At 36.9% G+C, this 27,641-nt stretch overlaps 1 protein-coding gene across 1 annotated transcript; it reads right to left on the bottom strand.

The window, feature by feature from the left end:
* Nucleotides 1-547: 547 nt before the first annotated feature.
* Nucleotides 548-27,436, bottom strand: LOC125051703 (alkaline phosphatase-like). Its single transcript, XM_047652221.1, has 9 exons — nt 27,367-27,436; nt 18,890-19,092; nt 18,072-18,264; nt 10,030-10,184; nt 8,558-8,768; nt 7,399-7,523; nt 3,090-3,288; nt 1,577-1,807; nt 548-1,099 (listed from the first exon to the last, which is right to left on the bottom strand). The coding sequence occupies exons 1-9, from the start codon at nt 27,431-27,433 to the stop codon at nt 918-920; spliced, it is 1,566 nt and encodes a 521-aa protein (XP_047508177.1). The 5' UTR covers nt 27,434-27,436; the 3' UTR covers nt 548-917.
* Nucleotides 27,437-27,641: the final 205 nt, after the last annotated feature.

The raw sequence follows: 27,641 nt of genomic DNA, 5'->3' as shown, positions 1-27,641 counted from the left end.
TTATAAAATACTTTATTAGATTCAATATGATTAGCAAAAATATATATAAAAAATGCTCTTTGGTCAAATTTGATTTCTGTTCTTTAATTAATGTTGTATATTTTACAATTAAAACTAATATTACTTATTTATAAAAATACAATCAATCATAACAACCTAAACACAATTTGACAGAAAGGGACGATAGAAATCTATATACATATATAAAATTGTTATGTTGGTTTGAGTACGCTTCAAAAACTCATAAAGTTCTGCACCGATCGAGCTGAAATTTTAGCATGATATATAATCCGCATCAAGGATTGTTTTTATCATTTTTTTCCACAAGTATTGCAAAATTAAACATATATGAAATGTATCCTATGTTTTGTTTCTCATTTCTCAACCATTCAATCACAATGTGCCGCTGCGAAGCGTGGCGGGGTACAGCTAGTACTTTATAAAAGACTGCCATTAGTCCGATTGAGTTTTTATGAATAAGGGGTACAAATACACTGGTTTAGCTGAGACCAACCTCGCCATTACACTGAGTGGTTTAGTTAGAATCGTGTAATGTCACTAATTGATTATTAACACGCCTCTATGTAAAATCTCTTATGATAAATTGGTTAAAGTTACGTGAAGTTTGCCAGTATTTGCGTGGTGGGAAGAAGTTCGCGCGTGTAAAGTGACACCAATATACTCAATATTGTTGATCCTTTTACTTAAAAATTAAATGTTCGCATGTATCTTGTTTGCCTTCATTGCTATAAATGAGGAGGCAAATAATATTGCAAGCAATATATATGACGCCACAAGTTGGTGGATATATATATGTATGCTTACATCGCTCTAATTGTATGAACGAAAGTGTACACCTTTCCAGCATGGAGTCATGTATCTCTGTAAGCTGAAAACTGCCAGAATTTTTACAAAGTCTATATAACAGCAATTAATACTAATAACAAAGACATGAAGGATTGGAGAAGATGTGCCTGTATTGAGAATGCGCCGGAGACGGTAGGTCGCTCAGCGTACTTGCCCATTCTTGCTGCGTACGATATTGCGTAGTATACGTAATGTTGTTCGTGTACGTTGTGGAATAGGTGGGAATATGGACCTGGAATAAAGAGCGATATTTAGTTCATAATTTCGTTAGATTTAGAATGAGATTGTAATCTACGTGCACTCCTTCATTCGTTCCTTTTTCCTTTCCTTTACAAACACGCGTTTGATTTAAAGAAAATCGAAAGTCCATATAGAATAACTTAGCAAAAGGATTAATTGTACCTACTGTGTATTAAAAGATCGCTTTAAATAAATGATTACCCAAACTATCGTTACTTATTTGGTGCTCTACACCCTGAACTCAATTAATTCGGTCAACGGGTCAAGGACGCGAGCGTTTATCGTAAATTGTTCCGAGTAGAGCTTAGACGCCATTTTGAAAAATAGTATCTTTTTGCTGAACCTTACGAAAATAAAATAAAATCATAAAGTATAATTCTTTCAGTTCCTGTTCGTCACTTTATATCTGCATTCTAATGAATGTGCAGGACTAGCGGAGGCCAGTAGAAAAAGACATAAAAATGCTCACCGCTAGCGTAAACTCCTACATCTCCTCCACCGTGCTTGTTCTCGTCTAGGGTGATAGCAGCTATTTGCTCGTACATGAAGTCTGTGGTGTCATCTTGGATAGGGTCTCGCCGCACTATCTGGTTTGTGCCGTTTACGATCTGTATCTCATATTGACGGGAGCCAGGCCCACCAGTGCCGTACGCTATCGTCGTGTAGTTAAGGCCGTCTGCCCATGACGGACCGACGGTACCTGTAGAAAAAAAATAGATACGTTCTAGATACGAATTAATAATAGTAATAATCTAAGTTAGCACAAAAAGCTTTATTTGTGTCAGAGTAGGGCTTGAATTCTGAAACTTAAGTAAGGAGTTTAAAAAGTTAACTGTTTTTGATGAAAGATAGCGAAAAAAACGGTGAGTGTACACGCAGTACAATTTATACTTCTTTGGCGTAACAAGATAAACATCTTTTCAAAAATTTTATTCTACGTTTGTAGAAAACGACACTAACAATAGAAAAACTAAAATGTAATGTTGACTATAGCTAACTTCAGGGTGTCGGTTTTTGTGTGACGGTGTGCGGGCGCATCGTAAAAACTAAAATGTTGACTATAGCTAACTTCAGGGTGTCGGTTTTTTGTGACGGTGTGCGGGCGCATCGTAAAAACTAAAATGTTGACTATAGCTAACTTCAGGGTGTCGGTTTTTTGTGACGGTGTGCGGGCGCATCGTAAAAACTAAAATGTTGACTATAGCTAACTTCAGAGTGTCGGTTTTTTGTGACGGTGTGCGGGCGCATCGTAAAAACTAAAATGTTGACTATAGCTAACTTCAGGGTGTCGGTTTTTTGTAACGGTGTGCGGGCGCATCGTAAAAACTAAAATGTTGTCTATAGCTACTTTCAGGGTGTCGGTTTCTTTGTGACGGTTTTCCCTGACGCGCCAAAAGAAGTATAACTTCAAAAACCTTCAACAAATCAAGTGGTGCTGGTGTATTGCCTCTGACAACTGTTTCTTAGAGTTTACTAGTTTGTTGTTTACGCACAACGGACCAAATGAGCCTCTAAGTGCGGAAATTCAGTCCACAGTACTACTAAAGTTTACTTGAGATATGCCGGTTTCCTAAAGCCCGCCACAGACTTAGCTATAATATATATTAATATACCGTACTATAATATTTATTATAGCAAGCTACCACACACTGAGAAATATATATTTTGCCTTCATTTAATTGATATACCATAATATATATTAATATGCAATAATGTATATTACGGTATCGCTTGGTGACGTCACAGAAATATATATTATAGCTGAGTGTGCGGTCACGCGAAAATTCGTATAGAAAATATATAGTAATATGCCTATCCATAAAAATATTAATATATATTATAGATAAGTCTGTGACGGGTTTTATGATGTTTCCTTCACCGTACGAGCAGGTGTTAATTGCGCACATAGAACGCACGACGTCATAGTTGGGAATTGATGGCTTTACCAACACTTAGGTATGTAAAGGTAGTGATGAACTTACCAAAGATATCATCACCGCGGTTCGGATGTCCATTAATGGTCATAGAGTGCGCGTGGTCTGATGTCACCACTATTAGAGTATCACTGGGATCGGTCATGTTATAAGCTAGTTTTACAGCCTCCTCCATAGCTAAGGCTTCGTCTATGGCTGTGCGTGCTCTACCCCTATGGTGACCCATGTCTATGTTACCACCTTCAACCTAAAAATTATTTTAAAATAACCATTTTTTCATTTATCACGTAATTTTTCAATAAAAAGGTAATTAATTAGTGTTTTTTTTTTTTTTTTTTTTTTTTATAAAACAGGGGGCAAACGGGCAGGAGGCTCACCTGATGTTAAGTGATGCCGCCGCCCATGGACACTCTCAATGCCAGAGGGCTCGCGAGTGCGTTGCCGGCCTTTCAGGAATCGGTACGCTCTTTTCTTGAAGGACCCTAAGTCGAATTGGTTCGGAAATACCTCAGTGGGCAGTTGGTTCCACATAGTGGTGGTGTGCGGCAAAAACTGCCTTGAAAAACGCTCAGTTGTGGAACGGCGGACGTCGAGGTGATACGGGTGGAATTTCGTATTCTGTCTCGACGTCCGATGATGAAATTCAGCTGCAGGTATTAATCCGAACAACTCCTCTGAACACTCTCCATGGTAAATGCGGTAGAAGATGCAGAGTGACCCCACATCTCTACGCAACGCCAAAGGATCAAGCCGCTCGGAGAGGGATTGGTCGTCGACGATTCGAACCGCTCTGCGTTGTATACGGTCAAGTGGAAGGAGCTGGTACTGGGGAGCCCCCGCCCAGAGGTGAGAGCAGTACTCCATGTGGGGCCGAATTTGCGCTTTATATAGTTGCATGCGGTGGCCCGGAGTGAAGTACCGCCTCGCCTTGCTGAGCACACCAAGCTTTTTGGAGGCTAATTTAGCCTTTCCCTCCAAGTGACCGCGAAACTGAACGTCGTTCGATATGTCAACGCCAAGTATTCCAATGCTGGCTGTGGCTTTAAGAAGAGTGTTTTCGAAAAGAGGAGTGGCGACAAAGGGTGTTTTTTTAGCGGAAAACGCGCAAACTTGTGTCTTCTTGGGGTTAAATTGGACTAGGTTTAGTCTGCCCCAGTCTGAGACTCCACGTAGTAGAGTTTCGACTTCAGACACAAGTTTGTTCCGGTACTCATCGACAACTGCCCGAGAAATACCTGCCCGGCCAGTGTAAAAAGTATCCCCAGTGCTGTCATCCGCATAGCAATGAATGTTGCTAAGTTGCAACATATCATTGATATGCAGAAGAAACAGGGTCGGGGATAGAACACAGCCTTGTGGGACCCCAGCGTTCACGGGTTTAAGGTCGGAACATGCTCCGTCGATGACGACCTTGATGCTCCGATCGGCCAGAAAGCTGGAGATCCAATCGCATAATTTCTCGGGTAGCCCATAGGCTGGAAGCTTCGAGAGCAGTGCTCTGTGCCACACCCGATCGAAGGCTTTCGCTATGTCCAAACTTACCGCCAGCGCCTCCCCCTTGGACTCAATTGCCTCTGCCCACCTATGTGTAAGGTATACAAGGAGGTCACCAGCTGAGCGACCACGACGAAAGCCGTACTGAGAATCGCTAATCAACTGGTGGCCCTCTAGATACCTCAAGAGCTGGCTATTAATAATGGTTTCCATTATTTTGGAGAACAAGGAGGTTATAGCTATTGGGCGATAGTTGGACGGATCAGAGCGATCGCCTTTTTTTGGGATCGGATGTATCGAAGCGGTCTTCCAGCACTTCGGGGCAGTGCCGAGCAAGTACAGGTACCGAAAAAGGCGCGTTAAGACCGGAGCCAACTCAGGAGCACAAGTACGCAGCACAATTGGGGGGATACCATCCGGCCCGCTCGACTTATGAATGTCCAAGGAAGATAGTGCTTTGCGCACGGCACGTTGCTGGAATGTGATTTCCGGCATCGAAGAATCACACCGCGAAATGGTCGGTGGTGATCTCCCTCTGTCATCCAAAGTCGAGTTGGACGCGAAGAGACAGCCCAAAAGGTCGGCCTTCTCCTTCGCAGTGTGGGCCAGAGAGTCATCCTCCCTGTGCAGTGGCGGAATGGCGGGCTGACAAAAATTCCCTTGGACAGCTTTGGCGAGAGACCAAAAGGCTCGAGTCCCTGAAGGGAGTTGGGCCAATCTCTCGCCAAATCTGGCAATGTGCTCTGACTTTGCCTTAGTGATTTCCCGTTTGAAGGACCTGGAGGCTGAGTTATATGCTGTTTTAAGTTCGCTGGTATTGGCATCACAAGATTTCGCCGCTTCCGCCCATGCCTTAAAGCATTCTCGCTTTCGACGCGAGGCCGCCTTGCAAGAACGTTTAAACCAGGGCTGAGACTTGCCACCGATCGGCACCGCAGAAAATGGAATAAAGAGTTCCATGCCCTGCAGAACCACTTCGGCGACAGAGGCGGCGACGGAATCTGGAGCTTCCGGCGAAAAGCACATAGGCCCCCAAGGGTAGGACGCAAAGAAAGACCGCATCCCGTCCCAATCTGCTGACTTATAGTGCCAGATACGGCGACAACCCATAAAGCGGGGCCGTGAAGGGCGCGTAGATGGCACAGTACTCCGGACCACACAATGATCTGATGAACCCAATGGCGGGTCAACAGAGACTTGATAATTCTCCGGATGTGAAGTCAGCAGAAGGTCCAACAAAGAGGGTTTGTGACCATCCACATCTGGTATTCGCGTAATCGCAGGGACCATTTGTGTCAGGTCGTAGGCTAAAGCAAAGTCGTGAAAGGATCTTCCCGCGTGATCGGTGGTTTCAGAGCCGAGCCAATCGGCATGGTGGGCGTTAAAATCGCCAAGTATCACGATTTCAGCGGTAGGAACCCTTTCGAGCAGGGAATCTGTAGCCATTTGGATGTGCTCAATGAGTCGGTCAGTTTCGGTATTTCCGCTATGGGACCTATACAGGCATGCGTAGAATCGCGGATGGTCATCGCAGTCTACGCGCAGCCAGAGGTTAGATAGGTCCCTTCCTTCAAGCGTCCCGAGGCGACGAGAACAGATATCCTCTCTGACGTACACGCAGACTCCCGCCCGTGGCACAAATGAATGTTCCAATTTGTACCCCGGGTAGGAGAGGTAGGAAGTATCAGCCGGGGAGGAAATCTGAGTCTCGGTAAGAAAGAGCAAGGCCGGCTTCGCAGTCTCCAAATGGTAGTGGACTGCGTTGATATTGGAATTGAGCCCCCTAACATTCGTGAAGTCCACGGCGAGCGTTGAATTGCTCCGTTTGCCCCGAGAACGATAACTGTTTCTGTTATTGAGCGCAGAATTGCCCCCCCCAGAATACGAAGGGCAGCCTGTGCGTCCACCACCGGGTGCTCCGTGTCCCGGTGTTGGACGCCCAGAGGGGGATTCTCCAACGCGAGCGCGTGTGGTACCCCCCTGGGGTAGATTCTCTTTTTTCTGCACCTTCATATTACATATGGGGGAGGGGGGGATGGGCTCCGGGAGTCTCTCTCACCGCACGAAACGCGAGTACAATAAGGCGAGCCTATTGCATCACTTCACGCCGGTTTTCTAAGAGACAGTGGTACTGCCCCGGTCGTGCCTGCCCATTTGGCTGAAGCCCGAAGGCAACAGCATGGCACTCCCACTAGGAAGGGGTTGACTGATTGCGCTGATGAAATAACCTCTGTCACAGGTTATTTCACCAGTGGGCGATGGGGTCGTCACGTCCCGACGCCAAAAATTAAATGCTTAATTTTTTATTACTATACTGCGCAATGGAATCTAATATTACAAGAGTAAGATTTAGCGCGGAGACTTTCTAAACAATTTTTGCCAATTAACATTACTTTTATGGTCATATGATTTTATGGTACTCTATCCACTCGCGTACAACAATATAAGCGAAATAATGAAATGTTAATTGCTATGTAACAAGTGAGTGCAGTGTTACAGAGATCGTCTGGTTATACTCTAGGGGTGTAAATCCGACGATTTAGGAAAACGTCACGTTTATAAAACTAAGAAAGCCTGAGTGAAGAAAATGAACAGCCTTGGCTCATACACTTAATTTACAAATTGCATCCAGAAAATCCTTTTAAAATATGAAAATTCTTATCATTTAAAAAGTGAAAAGTTTAACATTTGGTTGCTAATTTGACAAATTAGCTGTCATGATTATCAGCTTGAAAGTTCTTTACAAATACATTAAAACTGATTTGAAACATACATATTAATATCAAGCTTTTTAGAAAGTGAAAGCAGTCTCGTATGTCAAAAACGTAATGGATTTTGACATAGAAGAGTCAAATCAACATACCATAAGGAAGAATCCGTTCTCATTCCGTTGTAAAACTTTTATTGCGGCTTCTGTCATATCTACGATTGACGGCGACTCAGGAGTTCTTTGAAACTCATATGGCAAATGAGCGTTGGCAAATATTCCTGTAATACACAATCAGAATTTGTATCAATAATCTTTTCGACGACGCACGATGTGGTCAAAATATATAGTATTCAATTGAGTATATTAATTATGAGCATTGTCAAATTAATATAGACGTTTCAATTGTTAATTAATCATTTTAATTGCTGTAGAATCGTTTATGGTCTAAATTGTTTACTTGAATAAAAATTTAATTGAAGTGTACACAAGCAAAAGGCGCGCGTTTAGTAATATTGGTTAGCCGCGCGCCGATACATGTGCAGCCATTTTGATGTACAATCAAACGCGCGCTTTCACAAAGAATGGACGCACGTTGACGAAAATAAACTCAAACACAAACTCATAATATCTTTATTCATAAGTAAACGAGTACACTTATGAAAGTCAAAAAAGAAGTTAAATTAATTGTAAATTTACATTTACTACCAGTGCGCAAGTCAAGGGCGTAGAGCGGGCAAGAATCTTTCCGCCACTCTTTTGAGTCATATAAATTGTTATGACTGGAGCAAATCAATCCCAAGAATTAAGATCATTTAAGTATTCGTCAAATTTATAAAATGCTTTATTGATTAATTTACGTTCAACGAGGGCTTTGAATTTATTTAGTGATAATTCTCTATAATAGAGGACGATCATTTTGATACGGATTCCTTTACCGATGAAATCGAAAATATTTAAAGCCGATTATAAAAATAAAGTTTTTAGAAAACGTAATTCGGAGGAGATAGTGGAAATACTGGTGAATCTGATGATAGTTTGTTCGTACATTTCCGAACTGAGATGTATACAATATACCAACGCGCGTTAAACGCTACGCCGAGCGCCCAATGTGTACTCGCTCTTAACTCCGAGGTTGTGAGTTCGACCCGTTCTGACCAGTTCTGACCGTACACTTATAGGATTTTCGATCTATATGCGCATTAATACTCAATCATTCAGTGAAAGGAAACATGTACAGAAGATCCGCACATACAATACACGTAGAAGGTACTACCTAATATACCTTGTAGTGGCTTTATAGAAATTTCCTTACCAAATAAATAATCTGTGTCTTCCGGTATGCTCTTCAATTGTTCCGTATTATTAACGAAGGTATAGTTCAGCCCTCGGCTCTCCTTGTTCTTTTTGTAATCCTCGATGAGGTTTCTACCATCTTTTCTGGAGCATGCCCAGTTACTAAGAGGGTCGTTTTCTAACGCCGTCGCATTTTGTATCAGACTTTGACGTCCCCCTCCAAGAATGACCTAAAGATTTGACTAGAAATTAGCATATGTGAAAAAAGGCATTTCAATTAAATAGTTTCTTACATTATACAAATGAGCATGACAATAATAAAACAATCCCCCAGTATATTTATTAACACTTGAAGGAAAAACAAATGAAAAGGATCGCAACTGACGGCCTTATCGCTTTCGAGCGATCTGTTCCAGACAACCACTGTAAAAATAACCTTATTAAATAATAAGCAAGAAGTGCAAAATACATAATACATATAGTTATTAAGACAAAACTAAACAGGAACAAAAAACACTAAACAAAAAAAGGATACATACAAAATAAAAAGTGCACATGAATCACGATAATTAGTTACACAATATTCTCCTTTGATTGAATACGGTGTATCGTATCGTATACGGAAATATACAGTGATGCTTAGGGGTTTTCCCCACAATTTAGGGGGAATCAAGGTGTCTTGGGGTTATATTGGATGGAGATATTTAGGGGGCCTTTATTTAGAGTTTTTTTTACGTAAGATTCTACGTATACACTTTATATACAAACAACAAACTAAACCAATTATAAACTCCACGCATAACTGAAATATCAAAAAGCTAATTATTATAGAATTAATACTGCAAGTTCGAAATTTTATACTACTTGAATGTATTTGAAAGTACGAAGCGTACAAGAAGAACTTTAGTGGCTTTTAATCGATATCTGTTTCTTTGAAGTTGGTATAGAGGGAACATTTTGTAGGAGTTGGCATCACTGTAAATTCGTACTTGAATTCGTGTAGGCGGTGATGTTAGTTATTTCGACTATGTATTTGCGTGTTGTTCCCACGAGAATGTAAGTGCGTGCTCCTATTTTATCATGCCTCCTGCTGATAGAGGACAAATCTTTGTTTTTAATTTATTTTATTATTATTTATTACTTAAGTCTGGACCTCACATTTCAGAATCATAATCTTTCATGATCATTTTTCAATCTAATTGGCAAGTAGATCAGCCTGCTGTGCTGTGCCTGACACACACCGTCGACTTTTTAGGTCTAAGGCAAGCCGGTTTCCTCACGATGTTTTCCTTCGCCGTTTGAACGAATGTTAAATGCGCATATAGAAAGAAAGTCCATTGGTGCACAGGGGATCGAACCTACGACCTCAGGGATGAGAGTCGCACGCTGAAGCCACCATACTAGGCCAACACTGTTCAATTAATCTTTTTAAATACGCATATCTAAGTATAATTAAAATTAATTTTCAGTGTTCTTGGCACTTGTACTTACATTCAGATCTCGTCCAGGCCAATCTTCGATCATCTGACGGGCAATATCTTTGCAATTGGCAGGCGTCAAGGCGTCGCACTCCCAGTTCCTGTCAGAACTGAATGCGTACACTGGGGCTGGTGTAGCGTGTGTGACTCTCATCGTTGTAACAAAACCTGAAGTTATGTATGTTTGGAAATTTTCTACTTTGCGGATACTGTTCAATTCAATTCAATTTCAAAAATTCTTTATTTTGTTTCACAAAAATTTATAGTGCTACATATCCAGTGTACATTATTTCCTGGAATGTAACAAGCTTACAACTAGACATGTTTTTACAGCTATTTTGCTTTTTTAAAAACTTATAAAATCTATAAAACTAAAGTTATAATGTTACGAAAGGTTAATTACATACGGTACCCTAAAGAAGATCGCTGACATCACGGCACGTGTATGGTCAACGTGCCGGCTTCATGGAATTACTCTGCTGACACAGTGTTTACCGCGATTTAACATTTTAATAAAATAAAATATGTTTGCCACTCCGTATATATCTAGCATCGATAACGGATGTAATTTTGTAATTTAATTATAAGTTTAAATATAATAAATACCTAGCTAACTATTGGTTTTTTTTTGGGAGTCCGGGCTGACGAAATCGTAATTGGCGCAGTCGGTAGGATACTTTCGGGGCTACTACGATCGTTATAAAGAAGATTTCCGGGGTCTAGATTCGACACCGCGCGCGGTCGTTCTAGCTGTCGCTCTTAAGCGTTCACCGAAATATCAAAGAACATTTGGAAGCAGCCGGGGCGTACTCAAACTTCAGTACAACGCAAAGAAAACCAGGGAAGTCGACGAGTTATGTGAGTACATTGAATTATTTTTCCATCAGTGTTGCTTTCTCCTCGTCACAATTTTCCGTCCTATGAAAAATAGTCCTGTGTCCTCCAGGCATAAAATTCGTAGGGATAGCTTAGTAGACTTGAATCGTCAATTAGGTATAGACTCGAATCGTCAATTAAGTGAAGGCTCGAATTGCCCTCCAGTAGATTTAAATAATTTTCCTGAGAGCTCGAATTGCCCTCAAAGTTTAGACAGTAGGTTGAATTTAAGTTTTAGTAATTTAAAATATAAAATGGATCCTGATACAGTATATAAGGCTCTCCGCCCAGTTCCTGAATTTGACGGTAACCCACATATTCTCCCTAGATTTATTAGAATATGTGATCAGATTGTAATTCAATGCGTGAAGGACGAGTTAGGATATGAATTATCGAATTTATGTGTTATAAATGGCATTTTAAATAAAATTACTGGTTCCGCAGCTCGTACAATAAATTCGAATGGTATTCCTGAAAATTGGTTAGGAATTAGAAATACTTTAATTAATAATTTTTCTGACCAAAGGGATGAGACCGCTCTATACAATGACTTAGCATTAGCGACACAGTGTAATGAGACTCCACAGGAATTCTATGACAAATGCCAAAACCTTTTTAGCACTATAATGTCTTATGTATCGTTGCACGAAACATTAGAGACAACTATAGAAGCTAAGAGAATTTTATATCGAAAATTAACTTTACAAGCGTTTGTAAGAGGTTTAAAAGATCCTCTCGGGTCCAGAATCAGGTGTATGAGACCTGAAACAATTGAGAAGGCTTTGGAATTTGTCCAGGATGAACTTAATGTTATGTACTTGCAGCAGCGAAATAATTTAGCAACAGATCTGAAGAAACCATTATTACCATTAACACCACACAACTCACACCAACAATTTACACAGCCCAAATTTCCTCCTATGAACAATAATTTTAATCCTCCTAAATTTTTACCCGGACCTAGTTGGCATAAACCTAATTTTAATCCCCAATTTAATAGTCATCAGCGCATGCCTATGCAACCAACGCGTACTCAGCAAATGTTCCGAGCACCATTGCCTAATAATAACAGTGGTTTTAGAATACCTAACAGGAACCCTCCACAGAATAATTCTGGCCCTAAGCCTATGAGTGGAGTGAGTCATTTTGTGACAAAACCTTTACCACCTAGAATTCCCGGTCATGATTGGCAAAAATTCGGCAATCCTCCTCCATCTAATTACTTTAAGTTTAGAGAAGTTAATTTTAATGAATTTAATGATTATAATGATTATGAATACGACAATGATTATGTTGACTATAATTATTGTAATACTGACTATGACTATAATGACTATTATGGACAATACTCTTATTGTGACTCAGATAATTATCAGTACTATGAACAACAAGATTTACCACCAATAGAGGATACTCGCTATAATAATAACATGCCTAGTACTAGTAAGGACATTGAACCAAGACATTCTAAAGGTAGGAAAAGTCAGGATTTTCAACAGAGCCATCGAAAATCCCCACCAGAATAGAATTAAATATACAATCAAAAAAAGAATTACCTTATATCAAAATTAACAATCCACCTTTAAAACTTCTTATTGATACAGGAGCAAACCAATCATTCATAAGCCCTGAAGCAGTAGATAAATATTTCAGTAATATTCCAAAAATGTACGATCCTTTTGAAGTTACTAATTCTAGATTAACAAGTGTTCATGAACACTCAATATCAATTCCTAGTTTTCCTGAATTTAATGAGACTAAAAATATAAAATTATTTATCTATAAATTTCATAATTATTTTGATGGTTTGATAGGATTAGATTTATTAGAAAACTGTAGAATCGATTTTAAAGACGATATACTAATCACTGACAATGCAAAAATCCCTCTATTGCGTTATAAATGTAAAAAATACACAGAACAAATAATACCAGCAAAATCATCTCGTTTAGTTGGTATACCGATACATCATGACGATGGTGACGTGTTTATACCAGAACAAATAATAAGTAATTGCATTATTCACGAATGCATTACTAATGTGACTGATTGGACTGGTATAGTAGAAGTTGAGAATATGACAGACGAAGACATTGTATTTCCAATAGACAGACCTTTACAACTTGACTTATTTAACTTTGAAAGTTCTTATACTGAACTAGACTCAGACAGGGTAAACCAAGTTTTAGATAGACTTAGAACTGACCATTTAAATAGTGAGGAACGAGTTAATTTAGAAACCCTATGTAAGCGCTACGCTGACATATTTTACATTGAAGGTGAACCATTAACCTTCACTAATAAAATCAAACATAGTATTAGAACTCATGATGAAAACCCCGTCTATACCAAAAGTTACCGGTATCCTTTTGTACACCGTCAGGAAGTTAGGGAACAGATAAGTAAAATGCTAGAACAGGGTATAATACGACCTTCTGACTCTGCTTGGAGCTCACCCATTTGGGTAGTCCCAAAGAAAGCTGATGCATCTGGTAGACAAAAATGGCGACTTGTAGTGGACTTTAGGAAGTTAAACGACAAGACTATTGACGATAAATACCCTATTCCAAACATCACTGACGTTTTAGACAAATTAGGTAGGTGTCAGTATTTTACGACTCTTGACCTTGCATCTGGCTTTTACCAAGTCGAGATGAATCCTGAAGACATACCGAAGACAGCATTTAACGTAGAACACGGTCATTTTGAATTTCTACGCATGCCAATGGGACTCAAAAATTCACCTTCGACATTTCAGCGTGTAATGGACAACATCCTTAAGGGTTTACAAAATGAGATATGTTTAGTGTACCTTGATGACATCATAGTTTTTAGCACATCTTTGCAGGAGCATATAATTAATTTAGAAAAAGTATTTAACAGACTGAGAGAGTCCAATTTTAAGATCCAGATGGACAAATCTGAATTTTTAAAACTTGAAACTGCTTACCTTGGTCATATAATTAGTAATGAAGGTATTAAACCGAACCCCGATAAAATTAGAGCCATAGAAAATTATCCTTTACCTAAAACAACAAAGGAAATTAAACAATTTTTAGGACTATTAGGTTATTATAGGAAGTTCATACCTGACTTTGCACGACTAACGAAACCGATGACTAAATGTCTTAAAAAGACTAACAAAATAACTTTAGACTCTGACTATATCAAATGCTTTGAGAAATGCAAAACCTTACTTACTAACGATCCTATTTTACAATATCCCGACTTTAACAAAGAGTTCATTCTGACAACGGACGCCTCCAACGTAGCTTTAGGGGCAGTACTTTCGCAAGGCGCAGTAGGCTCTGACAAACCAATCTGTTATGCTTCTAGAACATTGAGTGACAGTGAATTGAATTACAGTACTATCGAAAAAGAACTTTTGGCAATAGTTTGGGCAACTAAGTATTTTAGACCCTATTTGTTTGGTAGGAAATTCAAAATTATTACAGACCATAAACCACTCCAGTGGATTATGAATTTGAAGGAACCGAACTCGAGACTGACGCGATGGCGACTTAAATTGAGTGAGTTTGACTATACAGTGATTTACAAAAAAGGAAAATATAATACCAACGCTGACGCTTTATCCCGTGTACAAATTAATAACGAGGAAATAGAGTCACTTCTAAAAGAATGTGGTATAGATGTGTCAGTAAGACCAGAACCACCTGGATCTACCACTGTAACAGCACACACATCTGCTGAAAATCCTATCCTTGAAATACCTATCACAGATGAACCACTTAACAAATTCCATAGACAGGTTTGTTTGACTATAGTAGGTGACATTAAAAGAAGACCGAATGTTACTAAACCTTTTGATACCCATACGCGTACGCATATACAAGTCTCAGAGTCTTCATTAGAACAAGATGTCATAAATGCAATAAAAGAATTTGTCAATCCTAAAATAAAGACTGCTATTAAAATAACTCCACCATTAGGTATGTATTCGATAATCCCAATCTTACAAAATAACTTTAAATGTAACTCTATGCATCTGGTTTTAGTAAAAACCGAGTTAGAAGATGTTAAGGAGTATTTACGGCAGCAAGAAATAATTAAACACTATCATGAAGGTAAAACTAACCATAGAGGTATCAATGAATGTTATTTAGCCTTATCACGTCGTTATTACTGGCCTAAAATGAGGGAAGAAATTACTAAATATATAAATGAATGTACAATTTGTGGACAGACTAAATATGATAGAAACCCAATTAGACCACAGTTTAACATAGTACCACCTGCAACAAAGCCCTTTGAGATAGTTCATATGGACCTATTCACAGCGCAAGCTGAAAAATATCTTACCTTTGTAGATTCTTTTTCAAAATACGGCCAAGCATATCACTTACGAGATGGTACAGCTATAAGTATTATTCAAGGTCTATTACATTTCAGTACTCATCATGGACTACCTTTGACTATTGTGACAGATAACGGGACTGAGTTCACTAATCAACTTTTCGCAGAATTTGTTAGACTTCATAAAATTAATCATCATAGAACACTAGCTCATTCGCCTAATGACAACGGAATTATTGAAAGATTCCATTCCTCCTTACTAGAACACCTTCGTATCCTTTGCCTGAAAAATAAAGATGAACCCACGATAAATCAAATACCTTATGCAATCCTAGCTTATAACAGTTCAGTACATAGTTTCACCAAATGTAGACCACACGATATCATTAGAGGTCATTTTGATCCTAGAGACCCTTTAGATCTTAATTTAGCTGAACACCTTATGCAACAATATATTATAACTCATAGAGACCAAATGAAGACAGTATATGAAATGATTAGCGAAGCTACAAATATTGACCGTACGAATTTAATGACTAATAGAAATAAAAATCGTGAGCCAGAAACTGAATATGTACCCGATCAGCAGGTTTTTATTAAGAACCCCTTAGCAAGTAGACAAAAGTTAGCACCACGATACACTCATGACACAGTTCTTGCAGATCTACCCATACACATTTACACTTCAAAGAAAAAGGGACCTGTTGCTAAATGTCGCTTGAAACGAGTACCAAAGTCATCAAAATTGTTACAGGTACCGACTAATACTGATAATGACAATGACAATGACGAAAGCAGCAGAGCTAAAACTTGACTTAATTTTTAGCTATTATTACTGAAAATACAGATGATTTATATTTAGAGTTAATCAGAATAGAGAATATTTTAGGATTTATACGTGCAGCGAGCACGCATCATAGTATGATAAGCATAGATAACTTAGAATATATGATAGGTAGATTAAGAGAAATATATAGTAATAATGAAATCTTAGATATTGATTTGAGAGAATATTATAATCTTATAAAACCAGGTAGTTATTTCATAGGTAAGAGAATTGTTATAATTTTTAAAATTCCTGTAATATCTAAAGATAGTTACGACTTATTTAGGCTTGCCATTGTTCCTAATAAATTCCAACAGACCTTTATACCTATACATCCTTTCATAGCAACCAATGGGAAATATTTCATGTATTTGCAAACCGAATGCCCGAAAGTAGGCGAATACCTTCTCTGTGAGAAAAGCACAAATTATTACCAGCCACAAGAACACGCAGATTGTATCCAGAGTATCATCATTCATCAATCTTTAGATAAATCATGTAGCCCCACTGAAGTCTCCATTACAAGACAAGCTATGGAACAACTGGATGATAGACACTATACTATTGTCTTCCCAAAGACTACGAATGTCGAACTTCAATGTGAACGGCAGGAATATGTATCCTTATCTGGCAGCTACTTAGCAACAATTCCCCATGAATGTTCACTACGAACAGATACCTTTAAGATAACCAATAGTGAAGATGAAGTCAAGGGACAGCCGCTGAAGATCACCGAAATACGAAGTAATTTCACTGAAGTTCAAGATAACGAGATTCCACATATAACTCTAAATTCTTTGAATCTCGATAACTTACATCATCTGGAAAACAGAATTATGCTACAGAATCCCATACGTCTTGCCCACTTTGATTCTTCACTGTACCATACAACGTTGCCCCTCTATGCACTTGTATCTGGTATAGTTATAATTTTCCTTGCCTATATTCTTCGACGATACCTGCGAAAGAACCCTACTACACCAGAAGAAGAACCAAGAAGCAACCCTATATATGCTGTTCCTGATTCTGAAAAACTTGGAGTACCAGCAACATTTTCCCTCAAAGTGCTCAAATAGTTGCTGTTCTGAGGGTGGAGGAATTACATACGGTACCCTAAAGAAGATCGCTGACATCGCGGCACGTGTATGGTCAACGTGCCGGCTTCATGGAATTACTCTGCTGACACAGTGTTTACCGCGATTTAACATTTTAATAAAATAAAATATGTTTGCCACTCCGTATATATCTAGCATCGATAACGGATGTAATTTTGTAATTTAATTATAAGTTTAAATATAATAAATACCTAGCTAACTATTGGTTTTTTTTTGGGAGTCCGGGCTGACGAAATCGTAATTGGTTTTAACAATAACAAACAATTTTTAACAATGATGTAAACTACCTGGTAATTATGCAATCTTTAGATGAGATTTGCATTTAGATTTGCGGATACTATTGAGTTGGTAAATATAGACGGATTATATAAATGTCGGAGCAATGGCGCTGGTATCTGCCATTATCATTAAAGGGAAAAGAGAAAAAAAAATTGATATCTCCCATTATATTTTTACTTTTTTCTTTGATTATTGTTATTATGTGTGTATGTTTTTGTTAGTAATAAATGTTATGTCTATGTCATTATAATTTAATAACATCAGTCAAATTAGTTCAAATCCAATAAGTGGTTATTTGATTTGTCTATGTTGTTAGTTCTACCAATTAACAGACTTTTTGATAGTCTATACTATAGACTCTATAGTAATAGTATCTAACTACAGTCATTATTATTAATGACAATAGCAGCTGATACCAGTGATTGCTCCGACATATATATTGCTTTATTCTGTGGACTAAATCCCGATAGGGCAGAAACATTTTTGGGTCTACTTGGTGATATTTTTGCATTTTGCCTAAGCCAATCTTTAACCTCGCGACGTTAGAGACTGGGCAGATATCTTTCAACAATTGCTCCGTCATCGTCATAGCCAAGCAATAGTTTATTATTTCATGAAAAGTATGAAAAATTAATTTCAAATTACCTGCCCCCTTTCCTGCCCTCAAAGCATGTGCTGCCAATGACTCCACCTTAGCTTCAGGTCGTAAGGATGCTTCACAATCCCCATTGGATACACTCGCGTCTACTCCTAAAGTCTTGTGATTAGTCTTGACGCCACCCAGCAAAGCTGTGGCTGTTGATGCAGAATCCGGAACCATTTTGTCCGCAGAGTATGTCTGAAATGCGAGAACATTACTTAAAAAAAAGTAACTAAACACTGGAGCGCGTTTTTTTGTGTTTCACTCCGGGTCATCGCTTACAACTGTACAAAGCGCAAATCCGGCCCCACATGGAGTACTGTTCCCGCCTCGGGCACCCCTCCAATACCAACTCCTTTTGACCACATCCAACGCAGAGCGGCTCGAATCCTCGACGACCTTGTTCTTTCTAATCATCTTTACGCAGTGCTAAAGGTTCATCCTTTACGCTCTCTCTTCATCTTCTATCGCATATATCATGGGATGTGTTCCAAAGAACTCTTCGGATTCATGCCTGGGCCTAAAGTTCCACCTTGACATCCGACGTTCCACGACAGAGCGACAAAGACACTTAGTTCCGCGCACCACCATTAGGGAACCAGCTGCCATTCCAGGTATATCCGAAACGTTACGACTCCTTTAAGGGAAGAGGCCTTCATGAGAAAGCCTAGCTTAAAGGCCGGAAACGCACTTGCAAATCCTGGGGTTGCGCGTGTCCATGAGCGAGGGTAAACACTCAATTTTATGTGACCCGCCATCTCGTTTACCTCCTGCCCCAAATAAAAATGGAGTCTTTAAGACTCAAATTATTGGTATGTCATACCTTTAACAAACCCATATGAGGGAACTTTTCGAAGGACAACCTATGTCCCTCCCCTCCCTTGTGTATACGCGCGGCAGTCACGGTGTGAGCTCCCATGCCATCACCGATGAAGAGAATCAGATTCTTGGCAACACCTAAGTTGTTTTTTATAGCCAGAGCTTCTTCTATCTCGTTTGCACCTAACTCTTCCCAGTACTGACGATCTGAAATTATGGTTTCAGTTATGTTTTTGAAGTTATACTTCTTTGGGCGCGTTAGGGAAAAATGATGAGAGTAAATTTTTACGATGCGCGCGCACACCGTCTCAAAAAACCGAAACCGACAAGTTAGCATAGTCAACACTTTTAAATAAAAAATTTCAATTTCTTTAATTATGTCGAAATATTTTTTTGTGATAATTAAATAAACTTTATTAATCTAGATAATGCGTTAAAATAAAATTTTCAATGTATTAAATACCTTTTTTCTATTATTAGTGTCGTTTTTTCTACAAACGTAGAATAAAGCGAAAGATAATTTTTTTCTAAATAACTTCTAACACATGTACTTACATGTTTTTTATATCATTTATTTATTTTATAGAATATTATATTTGAATACCGTGGTTTGTAGTAATGTAACAAATAGCAGTCATCACAGGAGATGAGACAGTTAGCAAAATAAATGATAAAGGTATTTGTTTCTGTTAGAATTTAGTAGAAAGTTTTTACAAATGGAAGGTGACGGTACTACGCAACACAATTAAGTATTTTTTCACGACATCGTGTACTCATTTTTTAATATTATTAACCAACAACAGAGCTGGTGCGGCTGAAAAAGCTAAAGCATGCAAATACAGGGGTCCGAATATGATTTTGTCCCATTCGGTGTCGAGACCCCTGGTATGTGGGGTCCTAGCGCTATAAGGCTTTTAAAGGAAATAGCAAAAAGGTTAGTCGACATCACAGGAGACCGAAGAGCTGGCAGCTATCTCGGACAAAGAATTAGTCTGGTTATTCAAAGGGGGAACGCCAGTATCTTCGGAACCTTGCCTTGCCTCCTTTGAATAATATATTTTAGTTATTATATTTTAAGGTTAGTTATATTAATTTATGTTAGCAGTATTGTTATTATTAGTTGATAACATTTTTATTTTATAATATTTATGTTATTAAAAATACTTCTGCCATCTGTTAGCCTGAAATGAAATGGTAAATGATATAGATATGAATTGTTTTCATATCTATATCATTCGAATTGTTCCATTATTCATTCTTATCAGACGCTAAAACATATACATTGGTCATTATCATAATTACATATATTAAAGCGTTATCTCCTGAAACATGACATGACAATACTGATTTATTGCTGGACTAATCTGATATTCGATAATGATAATCTTAACAGCTGACTTACTTAGAGGATTAAAATCCCTTCAAGTCCTAAATTTCTGTACCTGTTTCGTAATCATTAGTTTTTCTAATAGGCAAGTATGTTATCAGTCTTCTGGGCCTGACAAGACGTTGACTTTTAGAGGCTTGCCTGTTTCCTCACGATGTTTTCCTTTATCGTACGAGTTAAATGCGCACATAGATTATTTGCGATATTTGTTTCAAAATAAGTGTTGTTTGATGATTTGCTATTTTAAAAGAGTACCGAGAGTTTTTTACGCCGGCTTTTTCTCTCGGCCTACACCCTCTGTTGTCTTGGCCGATGAGTAGGGATGCCTACAGATTCAAATTTAATGACGTGGAATAAGTGATACCAGTATCTTATGTTCCATAATAAACATATTTTATTTTTAGAATGTCCATTAGTGCACAGGTGGTGTGCGAATCTACGACCTACGATGAGAGTTGCTTAACACTCTAGGCCAACACTGCTCACATGGATAAACAAAGTTAATAGTAAATTATTTGTCTAATAAATAAACTCTTCAAGTTAAGTTAGCTCTTACAATATTTTTAGTATGTTGGAATGTAAGTCACAGGCGCCGAGTGACACGCAATCAGATATATAATAAATTTTTATATTTTATCTATCCCCCTGCCTGTTTTTATATAGCTATTGCAAACACATCTTTTAACAGATTTTCATTACCTTTATAAACATAACAAAACCTGTAGCAATTAAATGGATACTACACTCGAACGTAAATAACGTTAGTTTTTTTTAATTATTAAAAAAGTTTAAATTTCATAGCGACCAAAGACAATAGACCAAACCGGAAGTCTAGAGAACTTCGTTCATCATATTTACAAAAGTTATTACATAATCAGACATACACAGGTAACATTGATATATATTAGGAAGGACTTTAAGGAACTTTATATGTTTTTAACATACAGGAGTCATAGCGCTTAATCTCGTAACTGGGTATTAGTCAAAATTCAAAATCATTTATTCGTTTAGGTAGACTTTTGAACGTCAATAAAGAAATTCATATTAAATGCTTCTAATTTGACATTTACTGCCAGTTCTCAAATCATGGGCGAGGAACGGACGGGAAGAACTGGCAATAAACTCTTCGCCACTCTTTAATCGCCAAGTTTTGACGTGACAACGTCTTATAATTCGATGGAGCCGGCTGCACGCACGAAAAAACATGACTCATGCGGCGTTACCTCGCTCTGAGGCGTTCGTAAATAAATGTAACTTGATCAATTCAATTGTGATTTCCATTTACCTCCTTCTCTATATCCATACAAAATACCTATCAAACAAATATTTTTTTTTTTTTTTTGAAAAATGGAACCATCCCATCAATATTTTTTTATGACGTTGTCACGTTCAACTATCGTCAGTAAACCGACTTTACAGACAACCGATTTTTTTGTTTAACACAATGTTTGTAAGGAGCTGCAACCATTACACCATGTTCCTCATGACATCTTAAGTAATCTATATCTATATATATATCCGTTCTATGTAAATGTTGATCTAGTAAGATATTAAAAAAAATGTTGATCCACCTTCTTGCAGTGTATAATTGGCTCTTTACAAATATAACTGATATACTTTGATCCGAATTAGAAATGGAAGGCTTGTTTGGGGATCTGCATCGGTCGCTTTGCAACATACTTGCCATCAAAAAATACATTAACATAATGTTTTTGTAGATCCGTAACGGTCGCAAATATTATACCGACGAGTCAAATGTGCATCCGTTTTATATGCGAAATCTTACTAACTAACGTTGATCCGAGGGCTTTTGACCTTGACCTTTTAGTCTTTCAACGATGAATATAATGACGACCCAGTCGTTCAGTTGAAAAAAATTGCAATAGAAAAGTAAAACAGTTACAAGAAAGAAACACACAAGTCAATAGTGGGGAAAGTAGCCAGAACTTATCGACTAATGAGGGCGTAAGTGTACTCATAGAAGGAATTCCGGATTTTGGAGGAGGTAAAGTTGAAAAAAGCGTTAATAATACGGCGAGAAAACGTAAGTGGTACCGAAGAAATGCATGTTTCTACTGTCAAGCAATTGTAACTATACGTAATTATTCTAGACATCTTTTACGTAACCACGCAGATGAAATCGAAGTTCTTCAGTATAAAGCTATTAATGATACAGACCCTAAAATACAAAAGCTAAAACGACAAAAAATTACAGATAAATTGAGAAACAAGGGATTTTTTTTACACAATTCTAATAGCTTTGATCGGGACGCTCATTTAACCTTATTACCATCAAAACGAAGCAACCAGGGTACCTCTAGTCCGTCAACTTACGCTACTTGTAAAACATGCTTGGGTACATTTAAAAGATCTTCATTTTTAAGACATTTAAGAAATTGTAAAGCTTCTGAACATGTTCTTCCGTCACTTAAAAGAAAAGCATTGTTTAATCACAGCTTAACAATCGTTCCCAATACGGCGAACGCTTCGATTAAGCTAAAAGAAAAAAAATACTGTCGCATCTTCGTTCTGATGAAATTTCATTAGTAGTTAAAAATGATCCATTAATCATAGCATACGGTGCTCGTCTCTTGAAGAAGAAAAAAGAACGACGAAGTCGTAAAGCGATTTTCTCCAAAATGAGAGATTTAGCTACTCTTTTAATTTTATTGCGGAAAAAAGACACAACTAATGAAAATCTCACTGACGCAATTGATCCTGAAAACAATGAAACATTTGTAAGTGCCATAAAAGAAATGTGTGGCTTTAATGACAAACAGGCATGGTCAAACTAACAAAACTAACAAAAATAATGCGAGAAAACATAGATTTAAAAATAGCTTGCCGTGAAGATTTAAAAATGCCAAGCTCCAACCAATATTTATTTCCAAGACCTGGTACACAAGAACCTTTTGAGGGCGGTAAGTGTTTAGATATGATAAAAAAACAGTGTAATTTGAAACGCCCCGAGATGATTACATCAACCGGAATGAGACATCATATTGCTACAATGTCCCAAATTCATTCTAAACAAAATGATCATTATACTGAGCAATTGGCAGGATTTCTAGGGCATAATATATCAGTTCATGCACAAAATTATAGATTGCCTATGCAGGTACTCCAAAAAGCTGTTGAAGGATCTCAACTCTTAGAATATGAAAATACATTAATGGAGAAGAAGAGTAACATAATAGAAACGATTAGGTCTCAATCATACCAAGAAACTAAAAACTTTGAGGAAGAGACGCCATCTTCAAAAAATTCGGCAATAGAAAGCGACCAATCTAACATCTTACTTACAAACCCCAAAATATCTATCGAATCACCAGAAACTACAGTCAATAAGAACATGGACGATATAGAAATTGGAGACTATAATGAAGTAAACGATAAAAACAAGACAATCATTACAACCAAGATCCTAAAAATAAAGACCCCAAAATTAAGCCAAACAGAAGCAACACGAAAAGAAAATGGTCAAGTAGTACAAGTGAAAGCGATGTTGATGATGATAAAAAGATTCAGAAACGAAGTAAAACTAGACGAGCCAAAGAAAATAATATATATCATAAAGATTCTAAAAATAAAAATATCAATATTAAACCAAATAACAGAAAGACAAAAATAAAATGCCCAAGTTTAAGCGATAGTGATAGTGATAATGCAATTCAGAAACGAAAAAAAACAGTCATAGAAAGTGGTCGGATGAAGAGATACAATTAGTCAAAAAATATTTCCAATCATACATAAATAAAAAGATAAATCCAGGCAAAAACAAATAAGTAAGAATATTTGGTATGTGATTTTTTTTCTAACTGTTAATAATTATAATCTTTGACTGACTGACTATAAATATTTTAAAGATGTTTTTTAAGTTATATTATTCATAAAAATATTGAGAACATATTTTTTCTTATTATCTGGCTAACTATAATGTTTGTTATAAATGTTAGAATTGTCGATTAAGTACCTATAAACGAAATGTTACTTATGTTGTTTTATTTTCAAAATTATTTTGTAAATGTTAGTCATGTCTAACGTATTAAAGATGTTATATAACAAAAAAAATATTATAGATAACAAATGTTTTTTTCTAAATGTCATCCAAACTCAACTTTGATATGATGCGATAAGATAATTTTTTGCCTTTCTAAATTATCACTTTAATTAATATATGTAACCATGCCACTTAAACATTATAACAATTAGAAATTGTCCTTATATAAGACTATATCGAGTATTGGTAGGACTCTTGCGAAGGCCAGTCTGAGGAAAGGCCAGACCTTTGTCAGTTAATCAACGGCCAAGCAGAAGCTTAACAACTCTACGGTGTCCCGGGATGAAGGGCATTATTTGCGGAGTAATAACAGGGCTTCGAGACTCTAGATCTTATATCTCAGGGTTACTGAGTGCAATACAATATCACATAGTCTGTATCACATTGAGCTGCTGGCATGCATGCAGCTGGCCACGAAGCTTAACATCGGGTAAGCGACAAGCGCGTGTCGTCAACAAATTTCCTTACCATAAATATATATCATACCTATAAACATAAAAACTGAATAAATAAAGAAAAGTTAGTATTGTCTTTGATTAACATAACTCATTTAAATAAAACACTATTTTGACCGGATTGAAGTTATTAACATCAGTATTATTATAAATTTACAACTATTTATAATAATACATAACTTCAATCCGGTCAAAATAGTGTTTTAAAGAAAGGTTACTCATTAGGTGGTCTTGCAATAAATTATAGGAATTAAACCATCCATATACCTTAGGTATGTCCAGTAGGAGGACTTGCTGACTTCTGATTGGCCCATTTGAATCGGATCAACAACTATCGGAGTGGATTTGTATATTGGATCAACATTTCGGTTGCGTTTCCTAAACTTCAACGGAGTAAATCGTTGATCCGGTCGGAACCACATTTGTATGAAAAATATTATATTGGATCAACAAAAACCACCCGGATCAACATAGGTTTTCGGATCAACATAGTGCTCGCGATACAGCACGAATGATCAACAATTGACGGATTGATATAACTATATATATATATATATATATATATATAAATGAAACCCGTTTTCCGTTGTCACGACATAACATGAAAACGGCTTGACCGATTTGTCTGATTCTTTTTTTATAATATTCCTTGAAGTACGAGGATGGTTCTTACGGAGAGAAAAATTTAAAAAAATTGAGTGAAAAAGTCTAAAAACAACACTTTTCTATATTCCCATACAAAATATTCGTAATAATATTTAAAGGCAATTTGAACTTTATTACCATATCATAAAGTTCAAGTGTAGTGGAGGGGTTCCGGGAAGGTAAATTTTTATTTTTTGACATAATGTATTTGTTGAATTATCAACTTTCTTTTTTTATCTTACTAGCTAGACCGGTGTCCCGAATAGCAGAATAAGTATTAAAAAAAAATAAAGAATCGACTGTTAGGCGGTACGATGTTCGCCAGGCCAGCTAGTAAATAATAATAAAATAAATTAAAAACAAACATTTGTCGTCTCTCTGCAGAAGGCATGGTGAAATAGGAGCACGCACTTACATTCTCGTGGAAACAACACGCAAATACGTAGTCGAAACGCAAACAAGTAGCACCCGTTCACGAGTATGACGCATGGCAAGTCATCGGCCGAAGCATTTAGGAAGAATCCGCGGCTCAGTTAAACGTGCAATACATGTCATCGAAGGTATACAATAATTATTTTGTGATTATAGTCACAAAAGTTTACAGTACCTCAATTTTAATTTTAAAATTATTCGAAATCATTAACAAATTAATTCATATAAATCTATCCTTTACACAAAAATCTGATACAAAATAAACCAGCAAATATCAAGGAGCACAACTAGTTTAAAAGAAATACTTTTTACTTTTTTACAAATTTAAAAAAAACTTTTAAAATTACATTTAGGTAATTAACAGCGTACCTATAAAATAAAAAAAACAACACACATAAATATAAAAATCTTAAAAGTTCAATATAAATCAATGGAATAAATATGTGTTTACAAAACATAAAGAAGCACTTCTAGCATTTATTTATGTCTGTCAACGAGCATCTAAGAAATTATAATGTACTATTAATTAGTCAAATAATGCCTGTTGTAACATCGATACGACCTACCTGCACTTTTATAAAAAATATTGTACATATTTTATTTTATATTGCTTTTTTCAAATAATTTCATAACACGATGTACATAACTAACCTACTCTAAATTTTCTCACTAAGTGAATGTAATTATTTGAGAAATTTAAATTTAGTATCTTTGAACCGAAACGCTGAACAGCACCGTTACTCTGTAATAGCAACACCGAACCTGACAAGTTCGATGTAGTTCTTTCAATATCCGTAACTCTGATGTCGCAACCTTGGGATTCCGCGAAACAAAACTCATTATTGAGATCGAGATCGCTTGGAGCTAGGGCTCAGGAACCTTAAAAATCCTCAATGGAATATATGTTCCAGGAATATGGATCAATTTAATATATGTAAATATATGTTCCAGGCGTATAATTTTATGCTAAATCATTTATACGAAGCTTAAATTAAACTATTACTTATATTACGTATAAGAATATGTATTATAAACTTGTTCCGTAGCTGGTATACTTTTGTATTTCTGTGGATCCATGGGCCGACTTAAGTATTCTTGGACTACAATTAAATAATATATAACATAGCTCAATGACAATTTTAATTTAGTGAAATAAAACATGATATATTATTGGTTTGACGGTATATTAGACCAATAAAGAGAAATTTACAATGTTAGTACGTAACAATAAACGCTATTTAAGATTCACTAACCTTTTAAATAAAGAATTATTTAAAAAATTGCTTTCCTAAATTAACATCAAACGAAATTAGTTTTTATAGCCAGCCAGCGTTATCAATACTTGAAACAAACTAGACAAATTGCGGTTTATAATAAAAACTGTTGAATGCGGTTACATCATAACACAAAGTACAGAAGTATTTAACAACCGAGAGAACACATTTTTAAGTATAATAATTATTTATAAAGTTTCCATAGATTTTATATAACAAAAAACAAACCTTTTCGTAAAACACATTGTCCCGATATTACAAACACCAATAGCACAACCACTCCACGTGCAAACATTTTGACAACTGAATTGTACTTGCAATTAATGTCAAATAAACGTTATTAGACAACTGACAAGCGTGCATCGGATTATCTGTAATTCTGGCGTTATCGTTTTTATAATTATATACCTATTTTGGTTTATTCCTTGAAACAATCTTTATGAATAATAGATAAATATGATTGAAGAGACCACCATCATTGGAACACATCAATATCTGTTTGT

The sequence above is a fragment of the Pieris napi genome, chromosome 8 (genome assembly GCF_905475465.1).
Source record: "Pieris napi chromosome 8, ilPieNapi1.2, whole genome shotgun sequence".
In the NCBI taxonomy this organism is placed as follows: Eukaryota; Metazoa; Arthropoda; class Insecta; order Lepidoptera; family Pieridae; genus Pieris; species Pieris napi.
Note: the sequence above shows the minus strand (reverse complement) of the source record. Positions and strands in the feature narration are given on the sequence as shown.